The sequence below is a fragment of the Zonotrichia albicollis genome, chromosome 3 (genome assembly GCF_047830755.1).
Source record: "Zonotrichia albicollis isolate bZonAlb1 chromosome 3, bZonAlb1.hap1, whole genome shotgun sequence".
NCBI lineage: Eukaryota > Metazoa > Chordata > Aves > Passeriformes > Passerellidae > Zonotrichia > Zonotrichia albicollis.
Genome location: NC_133821.1, coordinates 42,187,416 through 42,207,395, shown reverse-complemented (window position 1 = coordinate 42,207,395; position 19,980 = coordinate 42,187,416). Strand labels below are relative to the sequence as shown.

Genomic DNA, 19,980 nt, shown 5'->3' with positions numbered 1-19,980 from the left:
CCTGCACAGCCAGGCCCAGCTGAGGGACACAGCCAGTGTGGGAACGGGATCATGGAACCATAACATCAGAATGGTAAGGTTGCAAGGAGCCTCGAAGATCATCCAGTTCCAAACCCCCTGCCATGGGCTGGGACAACTTCCACTCCACCAGGTTACATGCAGCCCCATCCAGCCCGGGGTGGGGCATCCACAGCTTCTCTGGGCAACCTATTCCAGTGCCTCACCACCCTTAGAATAATAAATTTCTTGCCCAACATCTAAACCTTCCCTCTGGTTTGAATGGTTTGAAACCATTCCCCCTTGTCCTGTAACTACATACTCTTTGTCCCTGTCCCTCTTTGTTGTGGGTGCCCATCAGGTACTGGAAGGCCACAATTAGGTCACACCAAAGCTTTCCCCAGGCTGAACAATTCAAATTCTCTCAGACATCCCTTGTAGGAGAAGTGCTCCATCCCTCTGATCATGTTGCTGTTCCTCCTATGGACTATCTCCAACAGGTCCCTGTCCTTCTTGTGCTGGGGACCCCAGAGCTGGATGCAGCACTGCAGGTGGGCTCTCACCAGGGCAGAAGGGCAGAAAACTGTCCCTTTCCCTGCTGGCCGTGCTGCTTTGGATGCAGCCCAGGACACTGCTGTTTCTGAGCTGTGAGTGCACGTGGTGAACTCATGGCCAGCCTCTCATCCACCAGCACCCCAGGGATGGTGCCCTCGAGGTACACCAAGGGACCACTGACACCTCTGACAAAGAGCAGATGCACCTTCATTTTTTGAGGTGCAGTGACCTGCAGCACTGCATCTGGGAGCTTTCCCGGTGTCTGGGAACAGCCAGAGTGCCACCTCCTGCTCCTGGGGTGAACTACACCAGCCTGCCAGCGGGAATCCTCTTCCGTCTGTCCCACTTCATTTACTGCCATTACCTCTTTGCACCACCAGGCACCAAAACCCATGTGGGAGCTCTCCTCATCCCACTTCCAGCTTCCTTTGCCGGTCACGGCTTTTGTACACACAGCTTCAACACAGAACCCCACAGAATGGTGAGGTTCGAGGGCACCCCAGTGGATCATCTGGTGCACCATGTCTGCTTAAGCAGGGTCATCGTTGACCACAGGCACAGGATTGTGTCCAGACAGTTCTTGAGCACCTCCAGATTGGACTCTCCACAATCTCTGTGGGCAATCTGTTCCAGTGCTGGGTCAGCCACACAGTAAAGAAGTTCTTCCTCATTTTCAGGTAGAATTTCCTGTGCATCAGTTTGTGCTTTCTGCTTCTTGTCCTATTGCTTGGCAGCACCAAACAGAGCCTGGCTCTGTCCTCCACACCCTCCCTTGAGATACCTATAAGCATTGATGAGCTCTCCTCTCAGTCATCTCGAGGCGCAATAGGCCCAGCTCTCTCATCTTTTCCCCTTAAAACAGATGTTCCCGTCCCTTAATAATCTTTTTTACCCTCCGCTGGGCTGGCTCCAGGAGCTCCTTGTCTCTCTTGTCCTGAGGAGCTCAGAAGCGGATAGACTACTGCAAATACCGGAATGGTAAGGCTTAGGATTATTTGTATTATTATTCCCCTTGGACATTGTAAGGGCAATGTCTCCAAACACTGTTTTGCAGCGGTGACACGGGCCTGCCACACACTCCGGCCCTGACACCTTCTGTCCCCGCCCCTCCTTCCGCTGGAGCTTAAATTCCACGCAGCCTCAGGCCGGCAGAACTACGCGGCTCCCGGCCTCGGGGGGAGCTGCAGGCTGAAGCTGGGGCGGTGCGGTTCCCGGTTCCCTGCCCCAGCCATGGAGCCGAGGAGGCGCCGCCGTACTCTCTGTGGAATACTCTGGAAATGGATTTCTGACCGCAGCTGTATTCCTCCGCGGCGGGGCGTGGAAAAGAGTTCCTCCCCCGGGCTCCCCGCCGCCCCTCGCCGTGGCTCTAGGAGGTCCCGCTCCTACGGCCCTCCGAGCGACGCGGCAAAGGGCGGCGGGGAGCCGCGGCTGGCGACCGCAGAGCGGCAGCGTGAAGCCGAGCATCCATTGCACGCCCGCCCCCGCCATGGCCGCCGCTAAACGGCAACGCCGGTGCCTCCCATACACCATCGATCAGTGGTTCGCTGACCAAGACCCCTTTAAGGCGGAAGGATACAATGTGCCGTGAGGCTCCCCCCCTTCGTTCCGTGCCTATAAAACGCGGCCGGCGGGGGGATGTACCTCTTTAGCTGGTCCCCCACGCCCGAGACGGTAGGGAAGGGATGGGGAATGGGACTGGGCCGGATGCCTCCACCGCCCTCTCTCTGGCTCTCATGCCCTGAAAACGCACTGAAAACAGGCATGTGTTTGTCTTGTAGATGCCCGAGAAAGTGCAGCACGAGGAGGAGGATGCGGAGACCTTCGCCTTCCAGGCGGAGATCGCCCAGCTCATGTCGCTCATTATCAACACCTTCTATTCCAATAAGGAGATCTTCCTGCGGGAGCTCATCTCCAACGCCTCCGACGTGAGCCCGTGCGGGAGCGGGCTCCTTCCTGTGCCGGGGGGTCGGGGTCGGGCTGGTGTCCTTGCAGGGATGCCCGGGGAGAGGCCGATTCCTGGGAAGGCTTGTGCAGGGAGGGTTGGAGGAGGCTGTCGAGTAGGGAGGCCCTGTCGAGCATCCATCCCTCTCTCCTCTAGGCCCTGGATAAGATCCGCTACGAGAGCTTGACTGACCCCTCCAAGCTGGACAGTGGGAAAGACCTGAAAATTGACATCATCCCCAACCCCCGGGACCGCACGCTGACCCTGGTGGACACTGGCATTGGGATGACAAAAGCAGACCTCATCAACAACCTGGGCACCATTGCCAAATCTGGGACCAAAGCCTTCATGGAAGCCCTGCAGGTGGGTTGCCTTGGGCTGCATGGGTTCCCTGGGTCACAGGCTGGCACTGAATGTACAGATAATAAATAAACAATAAAAAGGCTCTCCTGCCTTGTTTGCCATGGGAAATGTTGGCCTGCTCAAGTGTGCTTCCCCCACCTTTCCAACACCAGGGAGGAGCTCAGGGTAGAGCTGGTTGCCTGTTGGCACTTGCATGTTTTTCTCTGTGTGCTTGACCCAATTCTTTGCTGCTGTGAATCAGTCACAGACATTTTCTACCTCCACCCTGGTCTTAGCAGCTGCTCTCTGCTTTCACAGGCTGGCGCAGACATCTCCATGATCGGGCAGTTCGGTGTGGGTTTCTATTCTGCTTATCTGGTGGCTGAGAAGGTGGTTGTCATTACCAAGCACAACGATGATGAGCAGTATGCTTGGGAGTCATCAGCTGGGGGCTCGTTCACTGTCCGAACTGACCACGGTGCGTATTGTACAGAAAGCCAAGCACGTTTTCCTGCCAGCAGCTCCCCTTTGGCTGGTGTTCCCCAGAGCCACGCTGCGCTGTGAGCCACACTGGTTAATGCTGGCTGTCACATAATGCTGAGGCTGGAGGAGCTGGCTGATGTTTCTCTCCCCACGCTGCAGGTGAGCCCATTGGACGTGGCACCAAAGTGATCCTGCACTTGAAGGAGGATCAGACTGAGTACTTGGAGGAGCGTCGTGTGAAAGAGGTGGTGAAGAAGCACTCCCAGTTCATTGGCTATCCCATCACACTCTATGTACGTAAGGAAAGGGCTGTGGGGACCAGGTGGAAAGCTGAAGGCAGGGGTGGGTGATGTTTGAAACAGGAGCACACAAAAGGCCCAGTGTCCGATCCCTTTAGGTCCCTTCTGTAGTTCCTGGCTGCTGGGCACTGAGCAGTGGTGCTCTCAGCTTCTGTGGCCAAAGGTGGTTTGAGGCTGGGGGCTTACTGGAAGTGAAGGAGGTGGGTATCCAGCCACAATAAAGGTCTTTGATCTCTGCAGCTGAAGATCATCTTTAATCAGCCATGGAAAAAGGAGGGTTCCTGCCACGTTTCTCAGACACAGCTTTTGGTTGCACGACAAGGGACTTTTGAGGACTGGTTGCAAGAGTTTTCATTCCAGATGATACACTTGTTTGGCTTTGGAGGATACCATTTTTCTCATCTGGAGCTAAAGCGTTCTTGGTAATTTCAGGCTAAACCTGACTATTGCTTGTTTCTTTCTCCACAGCTGGAGAAAGAACGTGAGAAAGAGATCAGTGATGATGAAGCAGAGGAGGAAAAAGATGAGAAGGAGGAAGAGTCAGTGTCCAAAGATGAAGAGAAACCAAAAATCGAGGATGTAGGCTCTGATGAGGAGGAGGAGGGAGACAAAGGCAAGAAGAAAAAGACCAAGAAAATCAAGGAGAAATACATTGACCAGGAGGAGCTGAACAAGACCAAACCAATTTGGACCCGCAACCCTGATGACATCACCCAGGAGGAATATGGCGAGTTCTACAAGAGCCTCACCAATGACTGGGAGGACCACTTGGCTGTCAAGGTGGGTGCTGGGCCACCGTGCCTTCCAGGGAGGCCCCTTTTCCAGCCCTTATCCAGAGTCACCACATGGTTGTGCCTCTGTGGGACTGAGCACTCTCAGGCCACTTGGTGATGGAGCAACCTGCACTGTGACTCCCTTGCAGGTGGAAGGATTGGCAGTGCCAGTCCATAAGACAGGAGGATGTGGGGTCTCAGAGAAGCACTGACTTCTCTGTCCAAGCCTGCTGCATGCCAGAGAACCTTGGCACATAGGGGATAGTGGGCCTGAGCAGGAGGAAATACACTCTGCTTGGATGCTAGAGATGTTGCTGTGCCCCTTTGCCAGCCCCAGTGATGAACAGTGGCAGTTCAGCCTCCCTGCTGTGGGAGCTGGAGAAAGGAGAAATGAAGCACCCCAGCAGCTGTCTTTTTTTCCTGGTCCCACAGCACTTCTCTGTGGAAGGGCAGCTGGAGTTCAGGGCCCTGCTGTTCATCCCACGCCGTGCCCCTTTCGACCTCTTTGAGAACAAGAAGAAGAAAAACAACATTAAGCTGTATGTGAGGCGGGTCTTCATCATGGACAGCTGTGACGAGCTCATCCCTGAATACCTAAGTAAGAGCCCCTGCCTCAGCCTCCCAGTGCAGAGCTGGGATCCCCACAGCCTGTGGTTCCACTTCCAGTACAGAGGGACTGGATGAGGCACTGGCTGGTGTGGGCATATAGCAGTCTGTGTTTTAGCTCTTTTCTCGCTGTGTTGAAGCTCAGAATCCTTAACCTGACACCTGTTTTCATATACAGACTTCATCCGGGGTGTTGTGGACTCAGAGGACCTTCCTCTGAACATTTCTCGTGAGATGCTCCAGCAGAGCAAGATCCTCAAAGTGATCCGCAAAAACATTGTGAAGAAATGCTTGGAGCTCTTTTCTGAGCTGGCAGAAGACAAAGAGAACTACAAGAAATTTTACGAAGCTTTCTCTAAGAATCTGAAGGTGAGTTGGGCACCCTACCCCTGGAGGAGGGAAGGGCCCATGACCCATCTGCCTGAGGAGCAGTCTTGTTCCTATGCTGTGTCTCCTCCGCGTGGCTTTGTAGGCAGCTGTCCCCTCTGGCTGCCCTAGGCCAAACACTCAAATGATCAGGAGCTGGGCAGCTGGCTGTGCCTCAGGGGCAGCCAAGTGCATCCAAGTCCTGTCCTGGAGACTTCATGCATCTCTTCTGTTCCCAGCTGGGCATCCACGAGGACTCCACCAACCGAAAGCGCCTTTCGGAGCTGCTGCGGTACCACATGTCCCAGTCAGGCGAGGAGGTGACTTCGCTTTCCGAGTACGTGTCCCGCATGAAGGAGAACCAGAAGAGTATCTACTACATCACAGGTGAGCCAGAGCTCCTCTGAGCCTAGCAAGGCAGAGGCAGGTAACCTGCATACAAACCCTAATTTAAAACACTTCCTGCTGCCTTCTGCTGAATTACAGCTCATTCCTGGGGGCTGGGGAAAAGCCACCATGCCAAGAACCCTGGCTGCTGCCAGTTTTATTTTAGGGGTCTCAAGTGACTGGTGGTGTTTGTCCTGCTGTAACCAGCTCTTACCTCTTGGTGATGTTTCATTTCTACCCTCCACAAACACAGGGGAGAGTAAGGAGCAGGTGGCTAACTCAGCCTTTGTGGAGCGCGTGCGGAAGCGTGGCTTTGAGGTGGTGTACATGACAGAGCCCATCGATGAGTACTGCGTGCAGCAGCTCAAGGAGTTTGATGGCAAGACCCTGGTATCAGTCACCAAAGAGGGGCTGGAGCTGCCTGAGGATGAGGAAGAGAAAAAAAAGATGGAGGAGAGCAAGGCCAAATTTGAGAACCTGTGCAAACTTATGAAGGAAATCCTGGACAAGAAGGTGGAGAAGGTGAGAGGGGCAGGGAGCTTAGCCCTGCACTGGAGGGAGGAGGGCTGGGCCCTCCGTGCTGCAGGTGAGGGCCCCCGCTCAATGCATGCCTCTCATCTCCTGCAGAGGAGCCGCTAGAGGAGACTGGAGGTCCCAGCATGCACCATCTTGCTCTAAGCAGCCAGGCTGCAGGCGAGGGGCACTGACCCAAATACATGCATTGATGGGAGAGGGTAAGTGTGGGAAACATGCAGTGGGTGCTCTGAGTGCTGGCTGAGCTGTCCAAATTAGTCTGCAGCAGTCCTGGAGCTGCTTGGAGCATCTCTGCTTGCTTTGGGGTGTCCCCAGGTGAACCAGGGGCAAAGACTTAGGCTGTAGTGTGCTGTGGCTGGGCCCAGTCCAGGGCTTATGGGGGCCTTGCTCAGCTAACCCTTGGCTATGTTGGCAGGTCACAGTCTCAAACCGGTTGGTCTCGTCCCCCTGCTGCATTGTCACCAGCACATACGGCTGGACAGCCAACATGGAGCGCATCATGAAGGCTCAGGCACTGCGGGACAACTCGACCATGGGCTATATGATGGCCAAGAAGCACCTGGAGATCAACCCTGACCACCCAATTGTAGAAACTCTTCGCCAGAAGGCTGATGCTGACAAGAATGACAAAGCTGTTAAAGATCTGGTGGTGCTGCTCTTTGAGACTGCTCTGCTGTCCTCTGGTTTCTCCCTGGAAGATCCCCAGACCCACTCCAACCGCATCTACAGGATGATCAAACTCGGGCTTGGTGAGTATCCATGCCACTTCTCAAGCCTGCAGCAGGCCTGAAAGCAGGTTAAGTGGTCAGGCTGGTGTCTTGGGGCAGGGGGAGACCACTAAGAGAGCCATGCTGCCATGGTGTGCTGAAGTGGCTCTGTACATAAGGTGGCCAGGAGAAAGTGTAAACCTGGAATAAAGTACTTCAGTAGGGCTCAGGACTCTGAGTGGACTGCCCTGTCCTCTACAACACCAGGAGCCACCACCAGGATGATCAGATGACAAGCTGAGGCTTTTTATTCCTTTAGAGTAAATGTGAAAAGTCTGTCATGGATTACGTGACCCATCTGGAGAAACAGCTTGTGCTTGCACACAGCCTTTTCCTCCAAATTCAGCTAAAAATGTAAGTCAGAAGGTGCTGTGGCTTGGCACAACTAACTTGGTAACCCTGTGCTGCCTAGTCTCAGTAAGAGTAGGGTGTTCTGTTAGTCAAGTTGCAGGTAGGGGGACTGTAGGGTAGGACAATTTTCTGTTCAGAGTATACTGAAACAGCAGCCTGCAGGGTTGGAAACTGATGAGCTCTAGAATATCTAGAATCTTGCAACTGCTTTAGTTGTGACTTGACTGGATTTACTTCAATTTTCTCTAGAGAAATGCTCATGGCTTAAACCGCATTCTCCTGGCTTAAACTCCAGGCTTTGTGGTGCTGGGTGACAAATCTTTTGTAGGTAATTTTAATTGGCTAAGGAGTGCACTCTAATGGCATATCTAGTATCCATATAGTAGTGTAGATGTTACTGGGAAGATGCTACTGATTCAGGATTAGTGCTGGAGTTGACAATTACTACTAACAATGTTGACTTGCAATTATTAGTTTTTAGCCTGGAGGAAAGGAGACTGAGACGTGACCTCATTGCAGTGTACAGCTTCCTCACCAGGGGAAGCAGAGGGCCTGCACTGGTACCTTCTCTGTGGTGACTGGTAACAGGACCTGAGGGAATGTCATGAAGCTTTGTCAGGAGACTTTTAGGTTGGATATTAGTTAAAGGTTTCTTATCCAGAGAGTGATTGGCCAAGGAACAGACTCCCCAGGGAAGTGGTCACAGCACCAAGCCTGCCAGCATTCAGTAAGTGTTTGGACAGCACTGAAGCACACAGTGTGATTGTTGGGGCTGCCCTGTGTAGAACCAGGAGCAGGACTTCAGTGATCCTTGTGGGTCCCTTCCAAATCAGAATATTCTATGATTCTGTGAACTATTGGATGCTAATAGCCTCATTCCTCAGGCTGGAGGTAGGAGCCAGGTTTGCTCTGGGAGAAGCTGTATATCTGGGATTAGGTGTCATTTGGAAGCCTTATCTCTTCCTTTCCTCCCCTCTCCCAGGCATAGATGAAGATGAGGTGGCTGCAGAGGAGCCCAGTGCAGCTGCCCCTGAGGAAATCCCCCCTCTGGAGGGAGATGAAGATACATCCCGCATGGAAGAGGTAGACTAAAGGAGAAAGGCTCTTCCTTCACCTGCCAGACCCCTGCTCTATCATGTTTGCTTGGAAGATGGTCTGCTCCCACCAGCTGCTGCTGACTTCTTGGTGGTGTCTGTTCCTTTGGCTCTGTTTGGTTGGGGTTGTTTTTGGCAGGGTGCAGGAGAGCATGATTCCCTGTTTGTTAGTAGTGATTCAGGTAGCCTGAGGCCTGTCTGTTCTGTGTCTTTCTGCTTGTGTAGGAACATCTGACGGGGAGTGGAGGTGTGAGGAGGCTTCAGGCCTCCCTCTCTCCCCTCATGGAGTGTCCCATGTTACCAGTAGGCATCAAACTGTCCTTATTCTACTGGGGTGGGAGAGCCCTTCCTCCAAACTGCTGCCTCCCTGAAGCCCCAGGATAGCATAATGTATTTTGGTTGGGTTTTGTTTGAGTATTTTTCTGGATTTTTGTTCTACTGGAATTAAAGAATTGATGATTTACATGGTGGGGTCCCTTGTGCTTCATGCCTGCTCTGCTGAGGAAAATGTCTCAGCCTGCTCCTGAGGGCATTGGACTCTGCTGTGTAGGTCTGTGCCCTGAATGCTTGCTGAGCCCTGCTTTAGGAGATCTTTATCTCTTCCATGCCCTGGCAGGATGAAGTGGGTGGAAGGTACACATGACCTGCTGTGCAGGTGGGGTCATCTCCAATGAGCAGTAGTTCTCCACCTGGAGAGCTGCATGCCCCCTGCCTGGGAGCAAATTTCCAGTCTGTGTGGGACAGCTGGCTGAGCTGCTGCTTGGTGGTTTGACCTGAGCACCTCTGGGGCAGGACAGTGGCAGGAGCCATCTGCCTGTTCCATAGCAGCGTGGAGCAGGGTGTGGAGTGACAGCTCAGGACTGGTGTCAAGCTGCCTCTCTTCAGCTGTTGGGCCAAAGACTCAAATCCTTTCCTCCCACCTCCAGCCTGCCCTTTCTGGCCTTCTGCAGCCATTGGGTGTTGGGAAGTATCTGCCTTCTTTCCATCTATGTCCTAGAAGAGAAGCCTGGGACATCACCTCTGACTGAGCTGCCCCTTCCACTGAGCTCACAGTGTGAGGTTTGTCACCCCTGGCCACAATGGCCCTTGGGGTCTGTCAGAGAAAAGTGACACTTAACTTCTTCTGCTGCATTAAGTTCTCTTGCTGCCCACATGCCAGCTGCCACAGGCACAAAATGGAATGGGCTTTAGCAAGTATCCATCTTCAACAGGGAGGCAGAGCCTGCTGGAATCCCTTGTGCACACCCAGACACTGGCTGTGCTGCCAGTGTGGCAGCTGTGTGGGTGCAGCCTGCTAGGGCAGTGGTGGAGCTGAGCTAGCAAATTGTTCAAAACCAGGATTTCTGTCTTGATAGCAAGTATTGCCAAATAGTGAATCAGTCAAAATTAACTTCTAAAGTTAATGTCCTGGGTTTTCTTTTTCCACTAATGTTTTGTTTAAATCTACATTTAAATTAGAAAGGTTATCCCATTGTATCCCATTCCTGACCTGGCAATGTGGTTTTTTGTTTTGTTTTTAATCAAAGGAAATCACATTCCATTCTCAGTCTGTCAGCAGAGGGTGAGTGCAGACATTTGGGTGAATTTGTAAGGCAGGATGAAAAGCTGTGAGGTACAGGCACCTCTAAAAGCTCAGAGCTAGAAAAGGAGCACTGGTAAAACTGCTGGAGAGCCAAGTGCTCTGAAGCCTGGGCTGTGCTCAGCACCAGCTCTGGTATCCCTCCAGGCTCAACTACATCACTACTGTTCCTAATCTCCTCCTCTGTTTCCCCTGTAACCCTCACGTGAGTGTCCCCTTTCCCTAGCTGTGTTAGGCCCCAGTGCTGTCTCTGACCCCATATTCACCCTTGCCTACAGTTTTTCACCAGGCCTCCCACACGTGCCAGGAGGATGGACCTTCCACACCTCAAGCCTCTCCTGGCTCTGGCTGCAACAGTACAGCCCACAAAGTGCTGCAGCACCGCTGGCCCTGGTTGCCATGTGCTCAGCAGGCCTCTGTATCACCTCTGGGTAGCTACACCCACTGGGAATTCTTTAAGTTGCACCATGCAGAGAGAACCTAGGAGCCATACTAGGCTCAGGCTAATGGCTCCTTCACCTGCCCCCCAGCACAAGCAGCATTCCAAGCCTGGCTGTGCTCCCCAGTTGAGTGTGCAATGATCTGTCAGGCCTTGCAGCTTAGAGTGCAACCAGCCTTGGCAAAGACAGAGAGAGGCGCCTGTATTTGGAAAGACAACTCTGCTGTCCCAGAGAGACTAGGGACACAGGAAGAGTTGGAAATCTCTTCCCTCCTTTCAAGTACATGGAAAAAACCCCCAACCAACCAAAAAAAAAAAACCAACCCACATTTACACCCATGGCACTATATGCAGCATATTTTTAATTTAATAAAATAAAAAGAGAAAAAAGTTGCCTTGCAAAAGTACCAAAACCTGCTGGTTTGTCAGTCAGGTTGTGTTGATGAGAAAAGGATTGACAGATAAAACCCAGGCTTGTGGGGAAGAACAGCTTTCACTGCTCCATCCCCGGCTGTCTGTGGAGCAGGAACAAGGCACCGCAAGCGGGCTCTGCCCCGTGTCCCAGCCCTCCAGGCACAGACTCTGGCCAGCCCCTGGGAAAACCAGGGCCAGTGCCTCCAGGTGGCAGGAAAAAGAGGGCTTGTTTGTGCTTGTCTGAATGGCAACTGCAAAGCTCAGAAACCACGGCACTGAGGGAGCCCGAGGTGGTGCTGGGGCTTCTGGGCAGTGCAGCCTTTTGGCCTGTAACAGCAGCAGATGTAACCAAAAAGCAACCTCAAAGACTCAGCAAGCCTTGGGAACTGTCCAGCTCAGATACTGCATAAAAATCAGCCTGGGCTGAGAGGGAAAGAAAAGTGTCCTGGAGCAGGGGTAAAGAATTGATAAAACCAAACTGGGAGGTACTGGCTTTCACTGCAGTGCCCTCCCAGAGCAGATCCCAGGCCTGGGGTAGGACAGGCTGGGAGTTCTTCCTTTGCCTGTGCCTTACTACCCAGAGCCCCTCCTGGAATGGAGAAGAGCACTCCCCACCCTTGGATGGGCTCAACTTGGGACTTGCCTCACTCAGAGGTGTTTCTTTAGAAACCTAGTGTTTTGCTTGCCTTTTCCTCCTGCCAAGCTCTGTAGTACTAACAGAAATGGAGGAGCTTTAGCCAGAGGCAAGACAGTGCCAGGGAAGAGTTCCCTTGTTCATCAGTGACTTTGGGGGGAAGCCACAAGACAGAGGTGAGGCAGGAATACCAGCAGCCCCATGCTGGTGTGTCCCCAGGCGTGTGCCTTGGCTGTAAGTCTTTAACCTATTAAGGCAAATGGAAAGGTTTGGAGCTGCGTCAGCCCAGAGCGTTTCCTGGGCTTGTTCCAGACCCTTTCTCAGGAAAAGCAGGTGGAAAACTGAGTCACTGGTCCTGCTTATCCATACCCCACTCTTCTTCTCAGTGGGTTCTGAGAAAATCCAGCAAATGCCCTTCAAGTGGAGGCAGGACAGCAGGCATGGCTTACATGCCATGGCCTCAGCTTCCTTAGACCTTTTGAACAGGGGCCTCTCCCGGCGGGAGCTTCTTGCTGCGCTTCTTCATGCGGCTGCGGGCGTAGACGCGCAGGAAGAGGGCCATGAAGACAACGGCTATGCCCAGCCCACCCACCACAGTGACAGTGTGCCCGTAGATGAGGCAGGAGAGGAGGATGGCAAAGGCCTGCCGCAGTGTCATGATGATGGTGAAGACAGCTGCCCCGAAGTGGTTGATGGTGTAGAAGATGAAGAGCTGGCCGCAGGCAGAGCACACGGAGAGCAGCACGGCGTGGGCGGTGAACTCCGAGTGGCGGGCCATGAAGCGCAGCGACTCCAGCAAGGCACCCTGCTCCAAGAGCGAGCCCACGGTGAAAAGGCAGGAGAAGACGTTGACGCCAAACATCATCTGCACGGGAGACATCTTGTAGGTGAAGAGAGCGTCCTGCCAGTTGGAGGTGAAGCTGTCGAAGATGATGTAGCCAGCCAGGAGCACTATGCCAGAGAAAGTGGTGACAGTGGACACCGTCCTGTTAGGAGCGCTGGAGAGCAGGAACATGCTGACCCCCACGGAGATGAGGGCAGCAGTCAGGTACTCCCAGTACTCATAGCTCTTGCGTGACACCAGTTTGCCCATCATCATCACTGGGATCACTTTGGAGGCCTTGGCCAGCACTTGGGTGGGGAAGCTGATGTATTTGAGTGCCTCATACTGACACCAGCTGCTGAGGATGTTGGAGAGGGAGGCAAAGGAGTATTTGTACATAGGAGCCCCATGGCGTGGCTGCTTGGTGAGGGCGCAGTACAGACCAGCCACTGTGAAGGCCAGGATGCGGTTCATGAACACGAGGAACTGGGAGTCCTTGAACTTCTCTCCAGGGTCTGTTTCAGTGGCACCGTACGTTCTCGTCATCACACGCTCCTGGAGGACACCCCATGTGAGGTAGGAAATCTGCAAAGCAGCAGGAGCACAGGCAGAGTCAGGACCCACAACAGCAGTTGCCAGCAACAACAGGAAGAACAGACCCCAGGAGATCCTTGCTTTCCCCATGTCGGAATTCAGGACATCCCTCTGGCTGTCCTGGATTGCCTGAACCCCTGCCAAGGGGCTCAGAGACCTTGGCACAGAGCCCAAGATGCCTGTGACTTTGATTATAACCCATGGAAAAAATTATCAACCTTATATGAGGATCTGCAAGCCACGAAAGTCTAAGTAGAATAATAATTAGTTTGTCACAGGATGAAAAATAGATTTTTTTGGGTTTTTAGAATGGGGGTTCAGGAGGCAAGATGGAGGAATCTGGGCACGTCCAGTCTTTCTCCTTCTTCTTGGCCTCCATCTTCTGCTGTGATGTTTTTGGATTGGTTTAAGGTAGAAACTCACTGTTTAGCATAGGTGATAGGTATTGGGGAATTATGGTAAATAATGTACATGTAGCTTTTAGTATAAAAGATAACACTGCCCCGAGGGCAGTCAGTGTGCCTCTGTCTAACCTGCTGAACGGACCTCGGCGGGTCAGAGAAAGAATTTTATAGATAAACAATAAACAACCTGGAGAATGAGAACAGAAGAATTCTGACTCCTTCTTTGACTGCCAGGCTGGGAAACAAGACTTTCTAACGCATCTCAGGGTCACTCTGAGCAGCAGAAGTCCTGAGATCCGCAGCATTGCTCACCCTCTGCATGGCAATGCTTCCTGGAGACACTGGGAGACAGGACCACCCCCCACTCCACCCATCTGAGGCAACCTGCTGATCCATGTGGTTACAACCAGGAACATCCTGTTCCAAAGCACAGCTTCTCAGTGGGCAGGGGAGAAAAGCCCACAATGCAAACATCCTGGTGAGAGCGAGCAGTTAGCTTTGAGCTGCTTCAAGCCTGTGGAACCAGACTGACTGAATCAGGGAACACCACTGATACACAACTGCGGTTTTGGTGCCAGCTCCCTGCGGCAGGTCCTGGCACTTTTCCCAGTGGGCTCTGCATTGGTTTTCACTTCCAGCTCCCTAGGCCTGGTTTTTACATCCAAATCAATTCTAATTTCAAAACCAGCAGACAAAATTGTCCACGAGGGATGATCACTGTCGTGGTTGTCATCTCCACTACTTTTGGTGCAACACCAAGCCTCTCACAGAAGTAACACACTTCCTCTCACCACACATCTCCAAGAAAGTAAGACACAGAGAGATGAAAGAATTTGGTGGCCCACAGCATGTCTGAATAGGCTGGAAGAGTAAGCCAGAGAGTGAATTGTTTCCTGGCTGCAGGGCACCTGGGTTTTTCTATCTCACTGCCCACACTGCTATTTCTTGTCCTCACAGATCAAAAAAGTTGTCCTTCCTAATGATGCTCAGGCTGTGACTGAGACTTGGGGAATCTAAGATTTTAAATTCCTGTTTATCTGTAGCTGAATTAAGTATTTTCTCTCCAGTACTCAAATTCAGTCCATCAAGGCAGAATGCATCAGCCCCAGACAGTGACCCATGGGAGAGCCTGGGATAAAAGAGGGCACAAACTATGGGCTAATCTGACATCAAAGCCAGAACAAAAGCAGCCTTAACAACCTGCTGAATCACAGAATTTTCAGAGGCTCTAGAGGACTGTGATCAGACAGGATGCTCCAACCCAAATGACAAAAGCTAAACAGACCTCCACAGCTCTTGGAGGTGGAATGTCCTTTCCCATCCTCCAACCCTGCCTTGATCAAGGACAGCATTGCATGCTCAGTCTCCAAGGAACTGACAGTCACTGGCCACTTCCTCCTTGCAGAATGGGACAGCCACACATGCACAGGACCCCTACCTGTAGACCAGCAGCACAGAAGAGCAGCTTGAAGACCTGTCGGGCTGTGGAGGACTCTGTGGGCTCTGCTCGGGGTGGCAGGGAGCCATCATCCTGATGTACAGACTTCACCTCAGAGCCAAACACACAGGATTTGATGACAGGGAAGCAAATGCCTCTGCCTGAACAGGATAAAAGAAGATGGAGACATAATTAACCAAAGTCTGGGCACCACATGCTGCACCAGCCTGAGGTGAAGCCTTCCTCCTCACTAGCCTCCAGATCTGCTGGCACGGGGGCCTCAGAGAAATCTGTTTCAGGATAGCAGCTGGACAGCACTGGGACACAGCTCTGTGAGAGGTGAGGCTGAGGAAGGGAAGCTCCTGCTCCTACCTGTCTCCAAGTAGTTCCTTCTCTTGAAGTACTGGATGAGGAGGAAGCCCGGTACCACAATGCTGGCATAGCCGGCAGCATTAACAAAGAAGCGGAAGAGCCAGAAGTCCCCCCACGAGTCCTGCAGGGCAGGGGTGATCTCTTCACCTGCAGCCATCACAGGGAGGGAGGCCAGCAGGAGGGGAATGCAAAATCTGCGGAGAGAGAGAGAGGCAGGTGGTGGGCTGCTGGTACACGGGCAGCTCCACTCCACATGCTGAAACACACCCACCATCCAGCCCCATCCTCATCACCTGTGATACAGCCACCCAGACCCACTGCAGTGGCAACAGCAATGCTGGCAGCACACAGAGCAGGAAGAGTCCTCTGGAGCTGAAAAGCACAGGCCAGACATCTGCGTTTGCTTCTGGTAAGGGTCGTTGCTCTGGAACATGTGGACTTAGAACCATGGATTCCCAGGATTAGAGAGAACACTGCTGTAACCATCTGGTTTTGACTACACTCTTACTCCAAATGTAAGGAGCACCTCACACCTCACCTTTATAAGTTAAACTTTACACAGCTTTTGGGTGGAAAAGGAAAAGGTCACTGAACAGAAGAATTTACTCCTACCTAGAAGCTCATGTTTCAAGCCTGTGGCAATGAGCAACCTTGCTCTGGAAGCAAACAGTTCAGAGCTTTCCCATCCAGCTACGCCAGGTGAATGGATGAGAGGCAGGGTTTGGGGCTGCCAGCCTCCCCCACCTCCCCATGCAGCACTGGAAGTGTGCCAAGGCATTCCTCACAGCTCACAGGAAATTACCAGGGCTCACCCACTTGACAAAACACAGCCAGAAAGCAAGACTGGAAAGGAACTTTCCTACCAGCTGTCTGGTTGGGATTTTACCAGGACTATGCAATGAGGTATAGCTGATATTCTTCAGCTGTAGCTGTAGGAAGTCATCTAGCCAGCTTTAAAACAGCTTCACTAGTCCTTGAAGGAGTTCTTCCCTTCACCATTCTCTCTCTCACAGAGGCGAACATGCAATATTCAGGGGCACCAGGTACTCAACAGAATGAGCAAGCAGGCAACAACTTCCTACACCCAAGGCCACCTGCATCCCCCCTCACAAAGCAAGCTGCAGATTCCTGCAGCAGGGTAGAACATTTCCCTGGTCCCTGCTACATCCCTGCCCCAGTTCCCTCAATTGAAAAAGCCTCCCAGTTCCTTGGGGACCAGGTGATAGCGCTGTGGGCTGGCGACATAAACACACACCTGAAAAGCTCCTGTGACTGAAAGAGACACAGATGTTAATTCCGCCTCCACCTGAAACAAGCGAGTCAGAGGAATTAGGCCCTATTTAGGGGTGTACCTGGCCCCAGTGTTGTATAACTGTGACCTCTAGTAGCCGCCACACGAAACTTACAAACAGAAATTTACAAACTTAGGGACTTTACTTAGAAAATTACAAACTTTAAGGACTTTAAAGGCAAGAAAGTCCCCTGCCATTTCATGAGCAAGCGCTCCCATCAACCTCTTGGGAAAGACCTCAGGGACTTTTCTCATCCTCGGCTACTGTGGCCAGGCCCTTGGAGTTCAATAACCTGACCAAAGCTGGGGCTGTGTTTCACCCAGAAAACTCCCTTCTGTGACATAAAAGACAGAAATTCCCAGACCAGGGAGAGGTGCACATGGCTAGGGGTGGATTTCTTTGCCTGCTTCCTACTCCTCTGTCTCCCCCCTCCCTGGAAAAGACAGTCTGACCCCTCCACTCAATCACTCCTGCTGCAGGGGCACCATCGCAGGCTGTTCAGATGCTGTGGGATGCAAAACCAGGCCTCAGCGCTCCTGGGTTTGTCCGTATTAAGTAACTGTGGCTGGCGGTGGGGTGCAGAAACACCGTTCCCTTTTGCAGAAGTCGGATATAAATGACAGGGTCTGTTGCCACATTTGCAACTTGAGAGGGACTGTGCAAGCTCCATTCAGCACGGCTGCGCCTGCTGTTACCCCGCCAGCTCCTGCAGCGCTGCCATGGGCGGAGAATCAGCTCCGCTCTCCCACAGCGACCGTGAAGAGGAGGCTATGGAGGGACAATGGCTCTCTATGCCTGCGCTAGCAATTCCCAGGCCCTGAGAGCTGACTCAGTGCAGCAGCCCCTGCCCTCTCTGCCCAGGCTGGGAAGGAACAGGGACGCCAGTGTTACAGGTAGAAAGCGGGGGGGCCGAGCAGGGAGCATGCTGAGGCATGAAAGGAGCCTTATTCTGCGGAGCAGCCCAGGAGCCTAGACAACGGAGCGGCCGCTACTCCCCTGGGCACTGCAAAGGCAGCTCTCAAAGGCACCGCTTCAGAGCCGGGCTGGCACCCAGCCCGCTGCCTGGCATGGACAGTCTGGGTCCCGGCTCTGAAAAAGATCTCTGCCTACAGCCCTGATACTCTTCAGCGCGCCTCCAGCGGCTGGCAGGGCTGAGGTCAAACACAAGCTTGGAGCTGACAAGTCCATACTAACATCTCGGCATCTCCCTGTCCCTGCACGCAGCCGGGTCGCAGGGCTGCCTGCCCCCGTCCCCCCAGGGCGGACCGCCGCCTCTGCCCGGGGGCCACAGCAGAGGCACGGGCTCCCCGCCGCCCGTGGGGCACCCTCGCCCCGGGCACGGCGCGGGGCTCCCGGGAGGGGCGAGCCCTACGCCTGCCGCTCCGGGGCTCCTCTGCCCGAGGCTGCGGCGGCCCCGCGGGAGGAGCGGCGAGCGGCCGGCTGCGGGACGAGCGTGGCCCCGGCGCCGCCTCCCTGCCCGGCGGCCACGTTCGCGGCGAGCAGGCCGGCAGCGCGGCGCAGCCTTCGCCGGGAGCTGCCGCCCGTGGGCCGGCCCCCCTCCGCGCCCGCCCCGGCCTCGTTACCCACCTGCGGCCCGGCCCCGGCCCGGTGTCGGCCGGCTCCCCTCGGCTCCGCTCCCGGCAGCGGCGGCGGAACCCCGCCCGGCGGGCGCGCTGGCGCCCCACAGCGCCCCTGCCGCTCCGGAGGCAGCGCGGCCGGCGGAGCGGGGCGGGGCGGGCCGCGGTCACGGGAGCACAGGATCAATCGGGCTGCAAGAGAGCTGAGATCATCGAGCCCAAGCGATGAGCAAACGCCACCGTCTCAGCTGGACCGTAGCACTGAGTGCCACAGCCAATCTTTCCTTAAACCCTCCAGCGAAGGTGACTCCACCACCTTCCTTGGCCTGTCTATTCCAATGTCTCATCGCCCTTTCTGTAGAGAAATTCCTCCTACCTAAATCTCCCCTGGCACAGCTTGAGGCTGTGTCCTCGTGTCCTGGCACTGGTTGCCTGGACAAAAGACCGATCCCCACCTGGCTACACCCGCCTTTCAAGGAGGTGTAGAGAGTGACAAGGTTCCCTGTGCCTCCTTATCTCCAGGCTAAACACTCCCAACTCCCTGAGCAGCTCATCATAGGGCTTTTGCTCCAAACCCTTCCTTCACCAGCTCTGCTGCCCTTCTCTAGATATGCTCCAGCACCCTCTTGAAGTGAGGGGCCCAGAAGTGGACACAGGACATAATGGGAGGTCTCATAACTGCAGAGGGATGATGACTTCCCCACTCCTGATGGCCACATTATTCTTGATCCAAGCTAAAAGCCTTCAAAGCTGACCTCCAGGCCGATTCCTGCCCCCTGTCTCAGGTTTGCCCTGCACTGGGCACAGCCACAGCTGGTCCCTGGCACAGGTGCTGCCCAGGGACTGCAGTCAGTCTGGCACCTACTGTAGCCCTGCTTCTGAATCCCCTATCCCAGCCCCAGGCATGGATGCAGGGCTGGCTGGAGCCAGCACGTGGCCACCCAGTGATGTTTTACAACACACCTTTTTAAAACATATAGTTTTATTTTAAAATAACGAAACAAACAAAAAAGTGCAGATGACTTGTTTCTGCCTTTTCCCTTTGCTCCCAGCTACAGCCCTGGGCACACCATCCCGCACTGCCCCGCAGCATCAGTCATCTCTTCTCTGGGCAGCCTGGAAGTGCCTTGTGTCCCTTGTGAAAGATGTCCTTGAAACAGCCCCATGGGTTTGCAGCAGGGTTGAGGCCCTGCCAGAAAGCGAGAGGCAAAAATTCAAAAGAAACAGAGCAATCCAACCCTGGACTCCTGAGGAAACCAGGCAAGGTCCCAAGGCCTGGGGGGTCCTTATGTTGCTTTCCTGACAGCATTCCCTTACAAGAAGGGAGGAAGAAGACAAGAGCTAACTCTAGAGCATCCTGGTTGATTGCACCATCCAGTATTTGTCCCAAACAACAGCAGCTGCTCCCAGCAACAAGTGGGGAATGTTCCTGGCTGAGATGGGGTAAGTCATCTGTGCCTCCATTCCCACAGCACCTTTGGCTGATTTCCTAATGCATTGCATGTGCTCCTCTGGCTGGAGAAGTAAGTGGCAGGGAAGGGTGGTGAGCTGAACAACAAAAGGGATGGGAAGATAATGCTGCCACCTCTTCCACTTTTAGCCTGGGAGGATCTAAAAGCCAGGGAAGACCCATACCCTAAGTTTTTTAACCCCCTTCCAAGGAGGAGAGGGGGCAGGATCTTCCTGTTCTCTGTGAGAGAGGAAATGACAGCACAGTAAAGCAGCAAGGCATAAGGCACAATGGCAGAAGCAGGGATCCACAACCTGGTCTTCAGCATCTCCTGTGCTCTTTCTCCAGGCCTGCAGGCAGATGTTCGTAAAGACAGCATGGGAATAGAACACTTTGCTGGGATCCCCAGCCTCCCCCGAGCACTAGAAAGGCTCTGCAAGAGGGGAAGGCCCTGTGCTCCCACTCACC

General features: G+C 53.7%; 2 protein-coding genes across 2 annotated transcripts; one reads left to right on the top strand and one right to left on the bottom strand.

Moving 5' to 3' along the window:
• Positions 1-2,062: 2,062 nt before the first annotated feature.
• Positions 2,063-8,959, top strand: HSP90AB1 (heat shock protein 90 alpha family class B member 1). Its single transcript, XM_005489687.4, has 12 exons — positions 2,063-2,223; positions 2,331-2,477; positions 2,651-2,857; positions 3,155-3,314; positions 3,479-3,612; positions 4,087-4,398; positions 4,824-4,989; positions 5,176-5,366; positions 5,603-5,750; positions 6,004-6,272; positions 6,700-7,033; positions 8,385-8,959. Exons 1-12 carry the CDS (start codon positions 2,188-2,190, stop codon positions 8,492-8,494), a joined length of 2,214 nt encoding a protein of 737 aa, XP_005489744.1. The 5' UTR covers positions 2,063-2,187; the 3' UTR covers positions 8,495-8,959.
• SLC35B2 (solute carrier family 35 member B2) lies at positions 8,641-18,233 on the bottom strand. The gene is made up of 4 exons (XM_074538638.1): positions 18,073-18,233; positions 15,194-15,387; positions 14,822-14,982; positions 8,641-12,970 (listed from the first exon to the last, which is right to left on the bottom strand). The coding sequence occupies exons 2-4, from the start codon at positions 15,348-15,350 to the stop codon at positions 12,032-12,034; spliced, it is 1,257 nt and encodes a 418-aa protein (XP_074394739.1). The 5' UTR covers positions 15,351-15,387; positions 18,073-18,233; the 3' UTR covers positions 8,641-12,031.
• Positions 18,234-19,980: the final 1,747 nt, after the last annotated feature.